Genomic DNA, 14,701 nt, shown 5'->3' with positions numbered 1-14,701 from the left:
CAACCCGAAAACAAAAAATCTGATTAAAAACTAGTCAGGGGTCCCTCTCTTTTCCCCCCTCTCATATGTTCATCTGTTTTATTTCTTAAATTTCACATGAGTGAAATCATACGGTATTTATCTGTCTCTGACTGACTTATATCACTTAGTATAATACGCTCTAGCTCCAACCATAAGAGACTCTTAAAGATAGATAACAAACTAAGGTTTGAAGGAGTAAGGTGGGTGAGGGATGGGCTAGATAGATGATGGGTATTTTTAAGCACTCTGGCTGGGATGAACACTGGGTGTTATGTGTAAGTGATGGATCACTGAATTCTACTCCCAAAAACAATATTAGAATGTATGTTAACTAACTATAATTTCAATAAAAATTCGAAAAGAAAAAAAAAATGGTCAGGTATCTAAATAGACAATTTTCCAGTAAAAACATACAGATGGTCAACAGACTCATGAGAAGATGTTTATCATCAGTAATCATCACGGAAAATCAACTCAAAACCTCAATAAGATATCATATCACACCAGTTAAGATGGCGCAGCATCATGGAGACCCTGACCATTTCTCGTCCCCAAAATGCAGCTAGATCAGCACCAAACCACTTTGAGCACCTAGGAAATTGATCTGAAAATTAACACAATGATCTGCATAACTTGAGCCACAGGACTTGCCAGGTATGTGATGCAGAGAGGTGAACTGGGGGAGAGAAAAGTCACAGAGTGTAGGGAGCTGTTTATGGGGAGAGAGGACAGAGAAAGAGAAAGGGGGAGAGTATGGCACATCAGGATCATGGAAGAAAAGCACGCTCCCAAAAATGGCTAGAGAAAAAGAGTAAAAACACCTGCAGGGAATTGAACAATAAATCTGTTCCCTAAAAACATTGACAGGAATAAAGGAGAGGGTTTCAGTATGATCAGGATTCTATAAAAAGTGGAGCACAGAGTCTGAAGTTCCAGAGCACAGTGCCTGCCGGTACTCTAGTGAGGAAGTAGGTTGAATCCCCAGGAGCAGGTAGCAGGGCCTGAGGAGTCTGTGTGTCTCACAGGGAGAAGCAGTTCTGCTGCTTAGAGTGCATTTGGTAGAGGCCATATGGCCTCCCCACAGGTAAAGCTTCCAGCGGACCCCAGAGAGCAGCCATGTTTGCTGGTAGTGGGACAAAGACACAAGAGTGAGGTGAAACCTGGCACAGGGTATGTGTTAAGATTTGCCATCATCTCTGAACCTCTGCCACTGTGCGATCACGCAAATGTTCTCTGGGGCAAGCCAGCACCCGGCCATTGCTCAGCTAGACCCTCCCCCATAGAGTCAGCACATGTCCAAGCATCAGGGGATAGGGGAAGGGTGTCTCTGAAGTGTGGAGTTTTGAAACACAACCCCATCTGAGATAAAACTCTGGAGGGAGGTGCTGTCTGGCAGACAGATGGCTTGAACGTGGACAGGGTAGAGGCGGTGAACATGGATAGAAGCCTGAGACAAAGGGTGGGTACTTTATCACCAAACAGTGAGTGCACAAAATATCTGAGCAAGAGACTAGGGAGCTGGGTGAAGTAATTTCCACCGCTCCCATGCAGGTGCATGCCAGCATACTGATTCACCCCAGTAAGTTAAGCAGTGCCACCTAGTGGAGAGTGAAGTCATTACACCAAGCCCCACCCAACTATGCCCTCCAAGCACATACAAGACATAAAAAACTCAGTGACTCATTACAAAGGAATAACATCAGAATCATAGGAGTCCTAAAAGATGAAGAAGGAAAAAAGGGACAAAAGCTTTATGGAAGCAAATTATAGTGGAAACCTTTCCTAATCTGGTGAAGAACATAGACCTCAAAATCCAAGAAGCACAGAGAACTCCCATTAGATTCAATAAGAATCAACCATCACCAAGGCATATCATAGTCAAATTCACAAATACACTGACAAGGAAAGAATTATGAAAGCAGAAAGAGAAAAAAGTCCTTAACCTATAAGAGAAAACAGATCAGGTTTGCAGCAGACCTATCCACAGAAAATTGGCAGACAAGAAAGGAGTGGCAGGATATAATCAACGTGCTGAATCACAAAAAATATGCAACCAATAATTCTTTATCCAGCAAGACTACCTTTCTAAATGGAAGGAGAGATAAAGAGTTTCCCAAACAAAAACGAAAGGAGCTTGTGACCACTAAGCCAGCCCAGCAAGAAATTTTAATGGGGACTCTGAATGGAGAAAAGACAAAATAACACAAAAAGACCAAAAGCAACAAAGACTAGAATGGACCAGAGAACATCACCAGAAACACCAACTCTACAGGTAACACAATGGCACTAAATTCATACCTTTCAGTGCTCATTCTAAATGTCAATGGACTAAACACTCCAATCAAAAGACATGAGGTAACAGAATGGATAAGAAAATAAGACCCACATATATGCTGTTGACAAGAGACACACTTTAGACCTAAAGACACGTTCAGATTGAAAGTAAGGGGATCAAGAACCATCTATCATGCTAATGGTCATCAAAAGAAAGCCGGATTAGCCATACTTATCTCAGACAAACTAGATTTTAAAATAAAGACTGTAACAAGAGATGAAGGGCATTATATCATAATTAAGGAGTCTGACCACCAATTAGATCTAAGAATTGTAAATATTTATGCCCTGAAGTGAAGCACCCAAATATATACATCAATTAAGCACCAACATAAAGCAAGTCATTGACAATAATACCCTAATAGTAGGAGAATTCAACATCTCACTTACAACATTGGACAGATGTTGTAAGCAGAAAATCAACAAGAAAACAATGGCTTTGAATGACACACTGTATCGGATGGAATTACCAGATATATTCATAACATTTGCTAAAGCAGAAGAATACACATTCTTCTTGAGTGCACATGGAATGTTCTCCATAATAGATCACATACTGGGTCACAAATCACCCCTCAACAAGTACAAAAAGATCAATATCATACCTTGAATATTTTCAGACCACAACACTAGGAAACTCAAAATCAACCATAAGACAAAATTTGGAAAGACCATGATACTTGGAGATTAAAGAACATCCTACTAAAGCATGAATGCGTTAACCAAGAAGTTGAAGAGGAAATTAAAAAGTACATGGAAACCAATGAAAATGAAAACACGACAACCCAAAACCTCTGGGATGCAGCAAAGTCGGTCATAAGAGGGAAGTATATAGCAGTCCAGGCCTTCCTAAAGAAGGAAGAAAGGTTTCAGATACAAAACCTAACCCTACACCTTAAAAAGCTGGAAAAAGAACAACAAAGAAAGCCCAAAATCAGCAGAAGAAGGGACATAATAAACATTAGACCAGAAATCACGGATATTAAAAAAAAAAAAAAACACAGTAGAACACATCAATGAAACCAGGAGATGCTTCCTTGAATTAACAAAATTGATAAACCAGATTATCAACAAAACTGAAAATAAACAAAATTGATAGCCAGATTGATCAAAAGAAAAAGGACCCAAATGAATAAAATCATGAATGAAAGAGGAGACCTCACAACCAACACTGCAGAAATACAAACAATAATAAGAGAATATTATGAGCAATTATATACCAACAAATTGGAAGCAATAGAAAATTTGAACAGACGCATAACCAGTAACAAAATTGAATGAAATGTTGCTATTCACAACAACCTGGATGGACCTTGGTGGCATTATGCTAAAAGAAATACAAATACCTCATGATTTCACTTATACATGGAATCTAAAAATAAACAAACCAAACCAAAACAAAACCCAGACTCATTAACAGAGTAAACAGATTATTGACTGCTTTGAGGGAGGATTAAATTGGTGAAGAGGATCAAGAAGTACAAACTTCCAGTTATAAAATAAATAAGCTAGAGAGATGTAATTTATGGCATGTGGAATACAGTCAATAATATGGTATTAGCTTTGTATGATGACTGATGGTAACTAGATTTACTATGATCATTTCTCAATGTGAACAAATGTAAAATCACTATTTTGCACACCTGAACCCAATATAATATTGTATGTTAATTGTACTCCTCCTACCCACCCCCCCAAAAAAGGATAAAGTCAATTATGTTGAAGGACTAAATCAGATTCTACATGGTATTTCATGCCTTATTAATAACAATAGCTAACATACTGATAATAATATACTATGCACGGTACCAGGCACTTTGTGTTTACTACACATTCAGTCTTTAATTCTTAGAATAACCTTTTAAAGTAGGGTTTTTTTCCATTTCAATATATCCAGACCATTTCTCACAAATTTCATTGCCACCAACCTAATTTAAGCCACCATTACCTCTAATATGGATTACTGCAACAGCCTCCTAATAAGTATCTCTGCTTCTACACTTGTCTCTCTTTAGGCCCTTCCCCAGTAAACACTCCAAAATATAAGATCACTCAGGTGACTCCTTCATTCAAAACTTCCATTAGTTCTCCATTTTCTTCAAGGTAAAAGCCAACATCCTTACATATGACATATGCAAAGACCATATGATCTGCCACACCTTCACTTCTACCTCTCTGAACTCATTTCCTACTGTAAACTCTCCCTTACTCCTTTGCTTCAGTCACACAGGCCTGCTTACTGACCCTAGAACTATTTAAGCACAGTCCCACCTCTGAGACTCTAATGCTTCGCTTTGCTTCTCCCAAATTCTTTAGAGCTAACTCTATCTACATTAAGCCTTTGCTCATATCTCACCTTATAAGGGCTCCCCAGCCATCCTATTTAGCATTCAATCTGCCTTTCACCCCATCCCATTACCATCCACTCTTACTACTCTGCCCTACTTTTCTCCCCCATAGCTTCTATAACCTTCTAATGTGCTAAATGACTTATTTTTTGTCTAGTATTTATTATCTTTCTCTTCTAAAAGAACGTAAGTTTTATGAAGGCAAGACCATTATTTTGTTCATGGGTATATCCCAATAACTAACATACCAGCTGATGCATAATATATGTTCAACAACACTTTTTGAGTAAATGATTTTTTCAAATAAGAAAACTGAAACACCAAGGTATGAAGGAATTTGTCAAGATTATACAACTTCTACATGGTGGAGCTGATGATTTAACTCAAATTTAGTTAACTACAAAGCCCATGTTTTTTTCTGCTACACCACATTGCCAGTAAAAGTTTATCAAATACATTTTCTTCAGGAAAAATAATGGCATGTTATAATTTTTAAGATAATTACAGATTATGGATGACTATAAAGAGACATGAGACATCACAAAATTAAAAAGAAGTAAATGAAAGAGTCTCAAGAAAGGATGGAGAGTAAGCCGAAAAAAGTAATCATATTGATAGAATTTCAGGAAGAAAGAGTGTTAACTCTTTAACTTCCAACCAGTACAGTAATACTTGCTACAGCAACTCAGACATAGTCATCCAGTGTCACACAGTAAATTCTTGACTTGTTCATTCAATTAATGAATTCTTCAATTTTATCAGGCACACAGTATTTATTGACCAATGTATCCTCAGTATCTCTGTATGCATGCCATCAACACTTATAGATAAATGCATTCCTGGAAAGCTGTGTCTATTAAACAACTTTTATTCACAAAATTACTTACCCTAGACTGAAATTTGCCTCTATACATTAATTTGAGTTAGGCTTTCTGAATTCATGCAGAAAAATTTCACTCCTTTTCTCCATGAAAGAACTGTAAATACTTAATGATAATCATCATATTCAAGTGAAATTGTCTCTTCTTGAAACTCAACACCTCCAACTCCCTCAACTACTCTTCAAATGTCCTGATCTCCTACTGACTCAGTACCCTGATCACACTTTGGATAAAAGTTCTGGTTTCTCAAGGTCTTATGCCAAGATCTATCCTAATTGACCAACTAAGTATCCTTATCCCTGTTTTATCAAGAAGGCTTTCATTAATAGTATTTTATATCCCACTGTTTGGGCTCTTTTATTTGTAATTTTTGTATTCAGTTCAGTCCCAACTAGCACCTTGACACTGCTTAGGAAGGTAAGTAGAGGAATCATATTTTTGGTGATATGCTAACTATGAATATTTTGAAAATCAAGTGAATGAATTGCAACCTGTCTGGGTGAACCAATAGCTGATGAAGCCTTTAAATATCTTATAGAGAAAGGAAAATCAATTCTTATCAGATACTTTGGGCTTTATCCTTAACCAAGCCAGTTCTGACAAACTGATGTATTTCCAAGGAGTTTTCCAGCTCCAATATTAATTGCCTTTAACTGAGATCATAAAATTTGTGTTTAACATATTGATGATAAAACAAAGAATATATAAGACAAAAATTATCTGTAAGTTATAATCAAGTTCAGCAGACTCCCACAAATTGAATCAAGAACAATCCCCCACACTATAAATAATGAAGAAATATTTTTAGAGTAAGAAAATACTGTGCTCCATTATGCTACTTAAAATGTGGAGAGCAGGTCAGCTATGGACAGAGCTGGAGGCCAAATCCAATGTCTATAAGTTAGTCAAACTCACTTTACAGCATACTTTTATAGGTTTATTCAAGGATTTGATAACTCAAGAATAAATTAATGTGCTATCTTCCCACCTTTTTGTCAAGGACTTTTTCCTCATTCCTTTTACACAAACTCTTCTAAAGAAAAGGAAACCAGAATTGAGTCCTACTGCAAACAGACTACCTAAATCTCAAGATGGTACTAGAGTCCCACCTCCATGACATTATCTCTGCAGCATAGGCTAGTGGAAATAGGGATACATTTTTCAGACTCTACTTATTAAAGTTGTATAACTATGGGACAATTATTACCTCTGAGAAATTCTGACTAAAAAAATAGTTTAGATAACAATGCCTAAACCCACAAGAGCCAAGTATCAGAATCCTCTGAAAGTACATGTTAAAATTGATTAATGTTGGCTTTCTTACTTTCCTAAGCTTTTCCTAGCCCACAATGATCAACTGTACTTAACAGCATTTAATCTCTAAACTAATATTTGTCAACTAGCCATAGACCTCATCATTTTTTTCATATTCTTTGTCCTTAGTTTAGCTGTAATTACTTAATTTTTCACAATATTAAACCTTGTCTTCCCAACTATATTGTGAGCTCACTGAGGACAGAGATACTACCTTATTCATTGATAAATCTCCCATAGTTCCTAAAATAAGGGCATATGTTTCATAATCAGATGATGCAAATAATTTCCACAAAGTATCCAATATGACAAAACATTTATTTTTGATCTAGAAAGGTTCAAAATCCAGCTATAATAGTTTAGTCAGGGTTCTCCAGGGAAACAGAATCAATAGGGTCTGTGTGTATGTGAGACAGAGAAAGAGACAGACAGACAGAAAGAGAGAGAGAGCTTCCTTTCGGCCAGAACCGCTTTCTTCCAGTAATTCGCCAAAATGACCAACACAAAGGGAAAGAGGAGAGGTACTCGCTATATGTTCTCTAGGGCTTTTAGAAAACATGGAGTTGTTCCTTTGGCAACATACATAAGAATCTACAAGAAAGGTGATATTGTGGACATCAAGGGAATGGGCACTGTTCAAAAAGGAATGCCCCACAAATGTTACCATGGCAAAACTGGAAGAGTCTACAATGTTACCCAGCATGCTGTTGGCATTGTTGTAAACAAACAAGTTAAGGGCAAGATTCTTGCTAAGAGAATTAATGTACGTATCAAGCACATTAAGCACTCAAAGAGCCGAGACAGCTTCCTGAAGCGTGTGAAGGAAAATTATCAGAAAAAGAAGGAAGCCAAGGAGAAAGGTACTTGGGTTCAACTGAAGCGCCAGCCTGCCCCACCCAGAGAAGCACACTTTGTGAGAACCAATGGAAAGGAGCCTGAGCTGTTGGAACCCATTCCCTATGAATTCATGGCGTGATAAATGTAAAAAAAATAAAAGACGTCAAGACTGTAAAAATGTTTCTTTTAATTGAGTAGCAGCGTGGTATTGTCTTCCCCAAAGAAGTATTTAAAGCAAACTTTATATCCGAATTCACTGGGGGATGGCTTTACTCAAATTTTGTGGGTTTTGAGGCATGTGGATGACTCAGTTAAGCATCCAACTTTGGGTCAGGTCATGATCTTGCAGTCCATGAGTTTGAGCCCCGTGTCAGGCTCTGTGCTGACAGCTCAGAGCCTGGATCCTGCTTTGGATTCTGTGTCTCCCTCTCTCTCTGCCCTCCCCTGCTTGTGCTCTCTCTAGAGTCTCAAAAATAAACGTTAAAATATGAAAAAAAAAAAAAAAAAGAAAGAAAGAAAGAAAGAAAGAAAGAGAGAGAGAGAGAGAGAGAGATTTTAATGAACTGGCTCACAAGACTGTGGAGGTTGGCAAATCCAAAATCTACAGGGTAGATCATCGGGCTTGAAAACTTAGTAAACAGGTAATCTTACAACTTAACTTCAAAGTAAGACTATAGGCAAAGTTCCTTCTTCTTCAGAGGAGTCAGTCCTTTTGTTCTTAAAACCTTCAACTGGTTGAATAAAGTCTACTCACACGATAGAGTATAATCTGCTTTACTCAAAGTCTATAGATTTAAATATTAATCTCATTTAAAAGATTTATCAATAGGCAAAGATAACAGGAGCGAACCAACATTTTAGAATTATTTCCCCTTGACTACACAAATAGAGACTTTTGATCTGATGAGTATTAGAAAAAACCTTAGGAGCACCTGGGTGGCTCAGTTGGTTGAGCGTCCAACTTCAGCTCAGGTCATGATCTCACAGTTCGTGAGTTCGAGCCCCACATTGGGCTCTGGGCTGACAGCTCAGAGCCTGGAGCCTGACTCCGATGCTGTGTCTCTCTCTCTCTGCCCCTACTCTGCTCACACTCTGTCTCTGTCTCTGTCTCTCTCTCAAAAATAAATAAACATTAAAAATTTTATAAGAAAACTTAGAGTTCATTCTATATAAAAGGAAAATTGGATAGTGTCCAAATGGGAAATGACTTACTTCAGCCTATTACTGTATTAAATCAAGTTGGAGTCAAATTCTGGTTCTCTGATTTCTAACCCAGTCTTATTTCAGATGCTACTCACACAGGCTTGGGCTTCTTTTCATGCCCCAATCTTATTTAAATACTGGCATTCATCCTAGAAAATGCTAAACTAACATAAATCAATTATTACAAAAGAAATTTCTAATTTCCCTTTTTCACTCTTTCTTAAATAATCTTTATTTTTCTAAACATAGCTGTTCTTGAGTACATAATTAGCTCTATCTCTCACTCAGCATAGGAAAATCCTCCCAGAATCCACTACTCTGTGAAGTTTAACGAAGAATCTCAGAAAACAGCTTGATTTTGTCAAATGTGATCAGAAGAAAAGAAAAGCCACATCACTCTCCATCCTTATAGCACTGCTTTTAGTCAAGACTTCATTTCTTACCTAATTGTTTTACCTGTTACTTGGGTCTATGCCACTAACCTAGCATCCATATTGCTGCCAGAGTAATCTTTCTAAAATGTAAACCTAACCACACCACTCTCCTCTTTAATTCTGTGCTCAATAGCTCACTCAGCAAAATACTCAAAGCTGTCATTATCTTTATTTCTAGCCTCATCTACCACAATATGTCCAATATTCCCCAAACTCCAGCCAGCCAGTCTTGCCAAAAAGTTTACTTTATTCCAAACACTTTACACTAGTTCGTCAGTGTTTTTCACTTATTCCACTTCTTTAAAATTATCTGAATTTCAAATAAATTAAATTTGGAGGGATATTAATATACTGGATATTATATTGTTTAAAAAAAGATATTTTGGGGAAAAAGATATTTTGACTTCTGATCAGGGTAACTCAGTATCTTCATATTTTATATACTCTTTCTGCTCCAAATATATAGCAATTATAGATATACAACCACAAAGATATACCCAAGTTTAAAAAAATAAGAACATTTCCATGGACCAGAAATGAAAGAAGTCAAGAATGAATATAGGTAGAAGCTATGAACCTACTGGGCTCCAGATTAAGACGTAGGGCAAGATGACAGTTTTGTTCTATTAATTAAAGGAAGAGGTCTGTTAGACTGCAGTGGCTCTAATGCTTTAGTAGCCTATTTAAGCAAGTAAAAATCTATGACTGTAATGCATCAAGGTTAATAAATCTAAACTTGAGGACAAACCAAACACAAACAGCCAACTAGGCTTTCCCACTTAGACTATAGCCAATCAGATAATTTTCTTGCTTTGTTTCCGCATGTTCTCCATAAAAATCTTCCTCCTATCTCCTGTCCATGGAGTGCTTCTAACTACTTCTGGTTTGGCACTGCCCAGTTAGAATGAAGTTTTGCTCAAATCAACCCTTATGATTTTTAATATACCTCAGTTCATCTTTTAACTGTTCTTATGGTGGTGAAAGCAATTAAATTGTTTCACCATGGGTGATGGACTAAACTAAGTCTTTCAGTCTAAGTCAGACTGTAGGATGGAGTTCAGTGACATGTGAAAGAAAGCTAAGGAACTATTGCTACCTACTGCCTCAGGTCTCAATAGAAGATAAAAGCAGTCTCCTGTACAGTACCAGTTTTCTTCTACCTTGGTGATCAGATCTTTGATACTCCAGTATCAGTGCTAGACAGAAGCCTCAAAATGCCATCATAATTTTTGGTTTTAATTGGATATCCTGTGAAATCAGAAAGAGGCAAGCAAAAAGGACGGGGTGAGCACAGGAGAAAAGGAATTAAACAAAACTATTTCCCTCTAAATTTAACTTTATAGACAAAAACAAAAACAAAAACAAATACTAACAAATAAAAACAAAAGAAAAAAGCTAACAGTGAGGAAGGCAGCTCACAAGTGGATAATCTTTGAAACACATAAGTTTAGGATTTAGAATACTCATTCCCATAAAAATAAAGGATTACTTTTATATCACTTCTATTAAACATGACACTTGAGATCATGGACAATGCAGTAAAACAAGAAAAAAAAGCACAAGAATTAGAAAAGAAGAGGCAAAGCTATCCTTATTTGCAAATACATAGCATTTTTATTTACATAGAAAATATGTAAGATTCTATAATTATCAGAATTAGTAAGGCTGTTTGGCATGTTTACTAGATGAAAAAACATCAACATATAAAATTCATTTATCATTTCCATACATTAGTAAAAATAAGTTAAAAATACACCAAAAAAGTATTCATCCAGAATAGCAATAAAAACTATAAAATACTTTTTAAAATTATACTAACAAAAGATTGAGAAACCTCTAGAATAAAATTAAAAAGAGCATTTTTTAAAAAGATCTGAACATATCATATGTTTTCACTCATATGTGGAACTTGAGAAACTTAACAGAAGATCATGTGGGAAGGGAAGGGGAAAAATAGTTTCAAACAGAAAGAGAGGCAAACCATAAGAGACTCTTAAATACAGACAGCAAACTGAGGGTTGATAGGGGCATTAAGGAAGTGGGGAGAATGGGTAATGGGCTTTGAGGAGGGCCCTTGTTAGGATGAACACTGGATGTTGTATTTAAGAGATGAACCACAGGAATCTACCCCCAAAACCAAGAGCACACTGTACACACTGTATGTTAGCCAATTTTACAATAAATTATATTTTAAAAATAAAATAAAAAATAAAAAGACCTGAAGAAATGGAGAACACATACAAGATATGCTTATATTTATAAAATGAAAAACTCAACATGCAAAATAATCTATAATGTCAATGCTATTACAGTCAGAACTACAGCAAAGGTTTTTCCCCCAGAATTTAAAAAGTTTACCCCAAAATTAATATTAAAATATAGATGAAAAACAGGATAATTTTACCCAAAGCATTTTTTTCAAGAATAAGGTAGGAAGACTCAACATAATAGCTATTATGAATTATTTTAGGAATACAGTAATTCATACACTAAGGCATTACTGCACAGGGACAGTCAAATAAAACAATAGAAAAAAAGTAGATGCAAAATGGACAGGCATATATGAAACTTTATGTGTAACAGACATGGCATTACAAAATAGGGGAAATGATGAACTATTTACTCAGTAGTGCTGGAAAAATTAACTATGCATATTGGGGAAAATTAGATCCTTATCTCATACTACATGTAAAAATCAATTCCATGTGAATTCAAGCACAAAACACACAAAGAAAACTTTACTTATTTTCAAAATTAACATAATCTTGATTTAGGAAAGTACTCATTTGACAAGACATGAAAAGCATAAATCCAAAAAAAGGCTAGATAAATCTGGTTATATTAGCATTTTGAATTTTTGCTCAAAGGTATTTGCCATAAACAAATATCGAATGTAAAATAGAAGAATATCAAGACTATCTGAAGAAATCCTTGAATTAGTAAAATAAGTCTAACAATACAATTTTAAATGCAATGTGTAAATGAGAAGGTAATTCACAGAAGAAATCTGAAATACCAATAAATATATGAGAGTTCATAAGGAGACATGTAATTGAAAATGAAAACCACAATGATATACCATATAACATGCATCAGATTGGCAAAAATATAAAAAACCTGACAACACTAAGTACAAAAATAGCAGAGAAATGAGAACTCTCATAAACAACTGATAGCAAGTATATTACAATGACCTAAGTGAGTGCTTTAGCAGTAAACAGAAGATGTTGCTATCGTTTAACTCAGCAATTGCATCTCTAGACATATGGGAAATTTTGGCACATGTAGAATTATTTTAAAAAAATATATCTGGGGCACCTGGGTGGCTCAGTCAGTTAAGTGGCTGACTCTTGATTTGGGCTCAGGTCATGATCTCACAGTTCATTAGTTTGAGCCCCACATTGGGCTCTGCCTGACAGCCCAGATCCTGCTTGGGATTCTTCTTCTCTCTCTGCCCCTCCACCACTTGTGCTCTGTCTCGCAAAATAAAGAAATAAATAAACACGCTTAAAAAAAAAAAAAAAAAGAGGGACACCTGGGTGGCTCAGTTGGTTGAATGTCCAAATTCAGCTCAGGTCATGATCTCGAGGTTTGGGGTTTCCAGCCCCACGTCCGGCTCTGCGCTGACAGCTCAGAGTCTGGAGCCCGCATCAGATTCTGTGCCTCCCTCTCTCTCTCTGCCCCTCCCCTGCTCATGCTCTGTCTCTCTCTCTTTCAAAAAAAAAAAAAAAAACAACATTAAAAAAATTTTTTTAGAAAAGAAATTATCCACTACTGGGAGATTAAAAAAATTAGAGAATAGTCACAATTGAATACTATACAATAGTTAAATTAGCTAAAATTACATGTTTTAACAGGAACAAAACTTATATACCTAATTTGAAGAGCAAATGCAAGCTGGAGAATGATATATACAAAATGATATAAATTGTTTATAACTACAAACGTGTAAGAATAGGTTAAAGGAGTTATGAATATGTCAAAGATAAAATTCAGGAAAACTATTACTTCTGGGAAGGAAGAAAGAGATGTAAAATTACTAATAACAAATGGAGAATTCCCAAAAAACTATGTGAAGCAAGCATGGCAACATTTTAATTTGCAATAAGACTTATTAAAGGATTAAAAATAAGAGATTTATAAATATTGCTATAAAAAGATAGCCACAATATATTAAGCACAAGACTTATTAAGTGTATTTTTTAAATTCTTGGCAGAAAAACAAGTCAAAGTAAGATTAAGTTTAAATATATTTTGAAATAAACCCTCCACCCTACTCTTCCATCCTTCTTCATAGGTGAAAATCCTTGTTGCAGAATTTCTTCTGGCCCTGTATCTCTGCAATGTTACTCTATCTGCCTAGAATTCTTCAAGTATTCGAGTTAGCTGGAAACTTTATACATCTCCATAAATATTCAGCTGAAATGTCAGCTCTTTTAGATAGCCTTTCTCAATGTTAATAACCCACCCCAATTAGTTTCCTGCTGTAACTCTTAGAACTATGTCCCTACCTCTATCATGTGTTTTAATCATCCATTTACTTGTCTGTGAGCTCTCATAAGAATCATGTCTGATTCTTTTCCACAACATCAGAAAAACCTAGCACATGCTGGCACATTACAGGCTCTCAGCCAATGCTTATTAATACATGATAAATGAACCAGAACTACTGAAAGAACGTGGCTATCCCTGTCAATCAGTCCTAGCCTGTAGGCATAAAATCCAGATGTCTGGAATCCTGTCATCACAAAGTGTCATTCAAGGGCATACACTAGAGAAATCCATTTATCCCTTCCTCACCTCTTGCCTCATTCTTTGTTGTCCCCAGCCTATTCAGGTCATGCTGCCTGCCTCCTGCTCTTCTAAGTACTTCTAAATCAGAGATTTAAAGGCCTCAAAAAAGTACCAGAAACCTTCTCATAACAATCCTATCACTTCTCCCAGGTCAGCCTGTACCCTAGAGGTAGCACAGCCTTACAATCTGAAATTTAAGTCAGATGATCTACTCCTGTTTCTGTAAGTGTCACAGGCTATTTGAATTAGGTGGCACCTCTGGGTTCAAAGACTTCACAGCTAACATGACTGGGATTTCCTGTGTGGAAGAGACCAGTTCTTCTGATACACCAAAACCACATGAAGACTGGTAGTTACAGGGCCACAAAAGCCTCATCTTGGAGGAGCCAGCACTGTTTGCAGCTGTGCTTCTTCATTTCCCACACCATTTGGTCCAACATACTTCACATAATAATAGAATTAGGAATAGCTCACTGTTATATAACACTTATTATGTGATATATTTATATCACATAAATATACACACATGCACACA

At 36.3% G+C, this 14,701-nt stretch overlaps 2 protein-coding genes across 10 annotated transcripts in view; one reads left to right on the top strand and one right to left on the bottom strand.

The window, feature by feature from the left end:
* The window catches only part of LOC109266906 (BEN domain-containing protein 5), a 1,451,617-nt gene that overhangs the window by 1,216,445 nt on the left and 220,471 nt on the right, over window positions 1-14,701 (bottom strand). The gene's annotated exons all lie outside the window — the stretch shown is intronic.
* On the top strand, window positions 7,366-7,913 carry LOC109266908 (60S ribosomal protein L21-like). The gene has a single exon (XM_053895607.1). It carries the CDS (start codon window positions 7,392-7,394, stop codon window positions 7,872-7,874), a length of 483 nt encoding a protein of 160 aa, XP_053751582.1. The 5' UTR covers window positions 7,366-7,391; the 3' UTR covers window positions 7,875-7,913.

The sequence above is a fragment of the Panthera pardus genome, unplaced genomic scaffold, assembly GCF_024362965.1.
Source record: "Panthera pardus isolate Hobbes unplaced genomic scaffold, ASM2436296v1 HiC_scaffold_11, whole genome shotgun sequence".
Lineage (NCBI taxonomy): Eukaryota > Metazoa > Chordata > Mammalia > Carnivora > Felidae > Panthera > Panthera pardus.
Note: the sequence above shows the minus strand (reverse complement) of the source record. Positions and strands in the feature narration are given on the sequence as shown.

Coding starts and splice junctions, on each gene's coding strand:
- LOC109266908 (XM_053895607.1), top strand. CDS start 7,392: ATGACCAACACAAAGGGAAAGAGGAGAGGTACTCGCTATATGTTCTCT.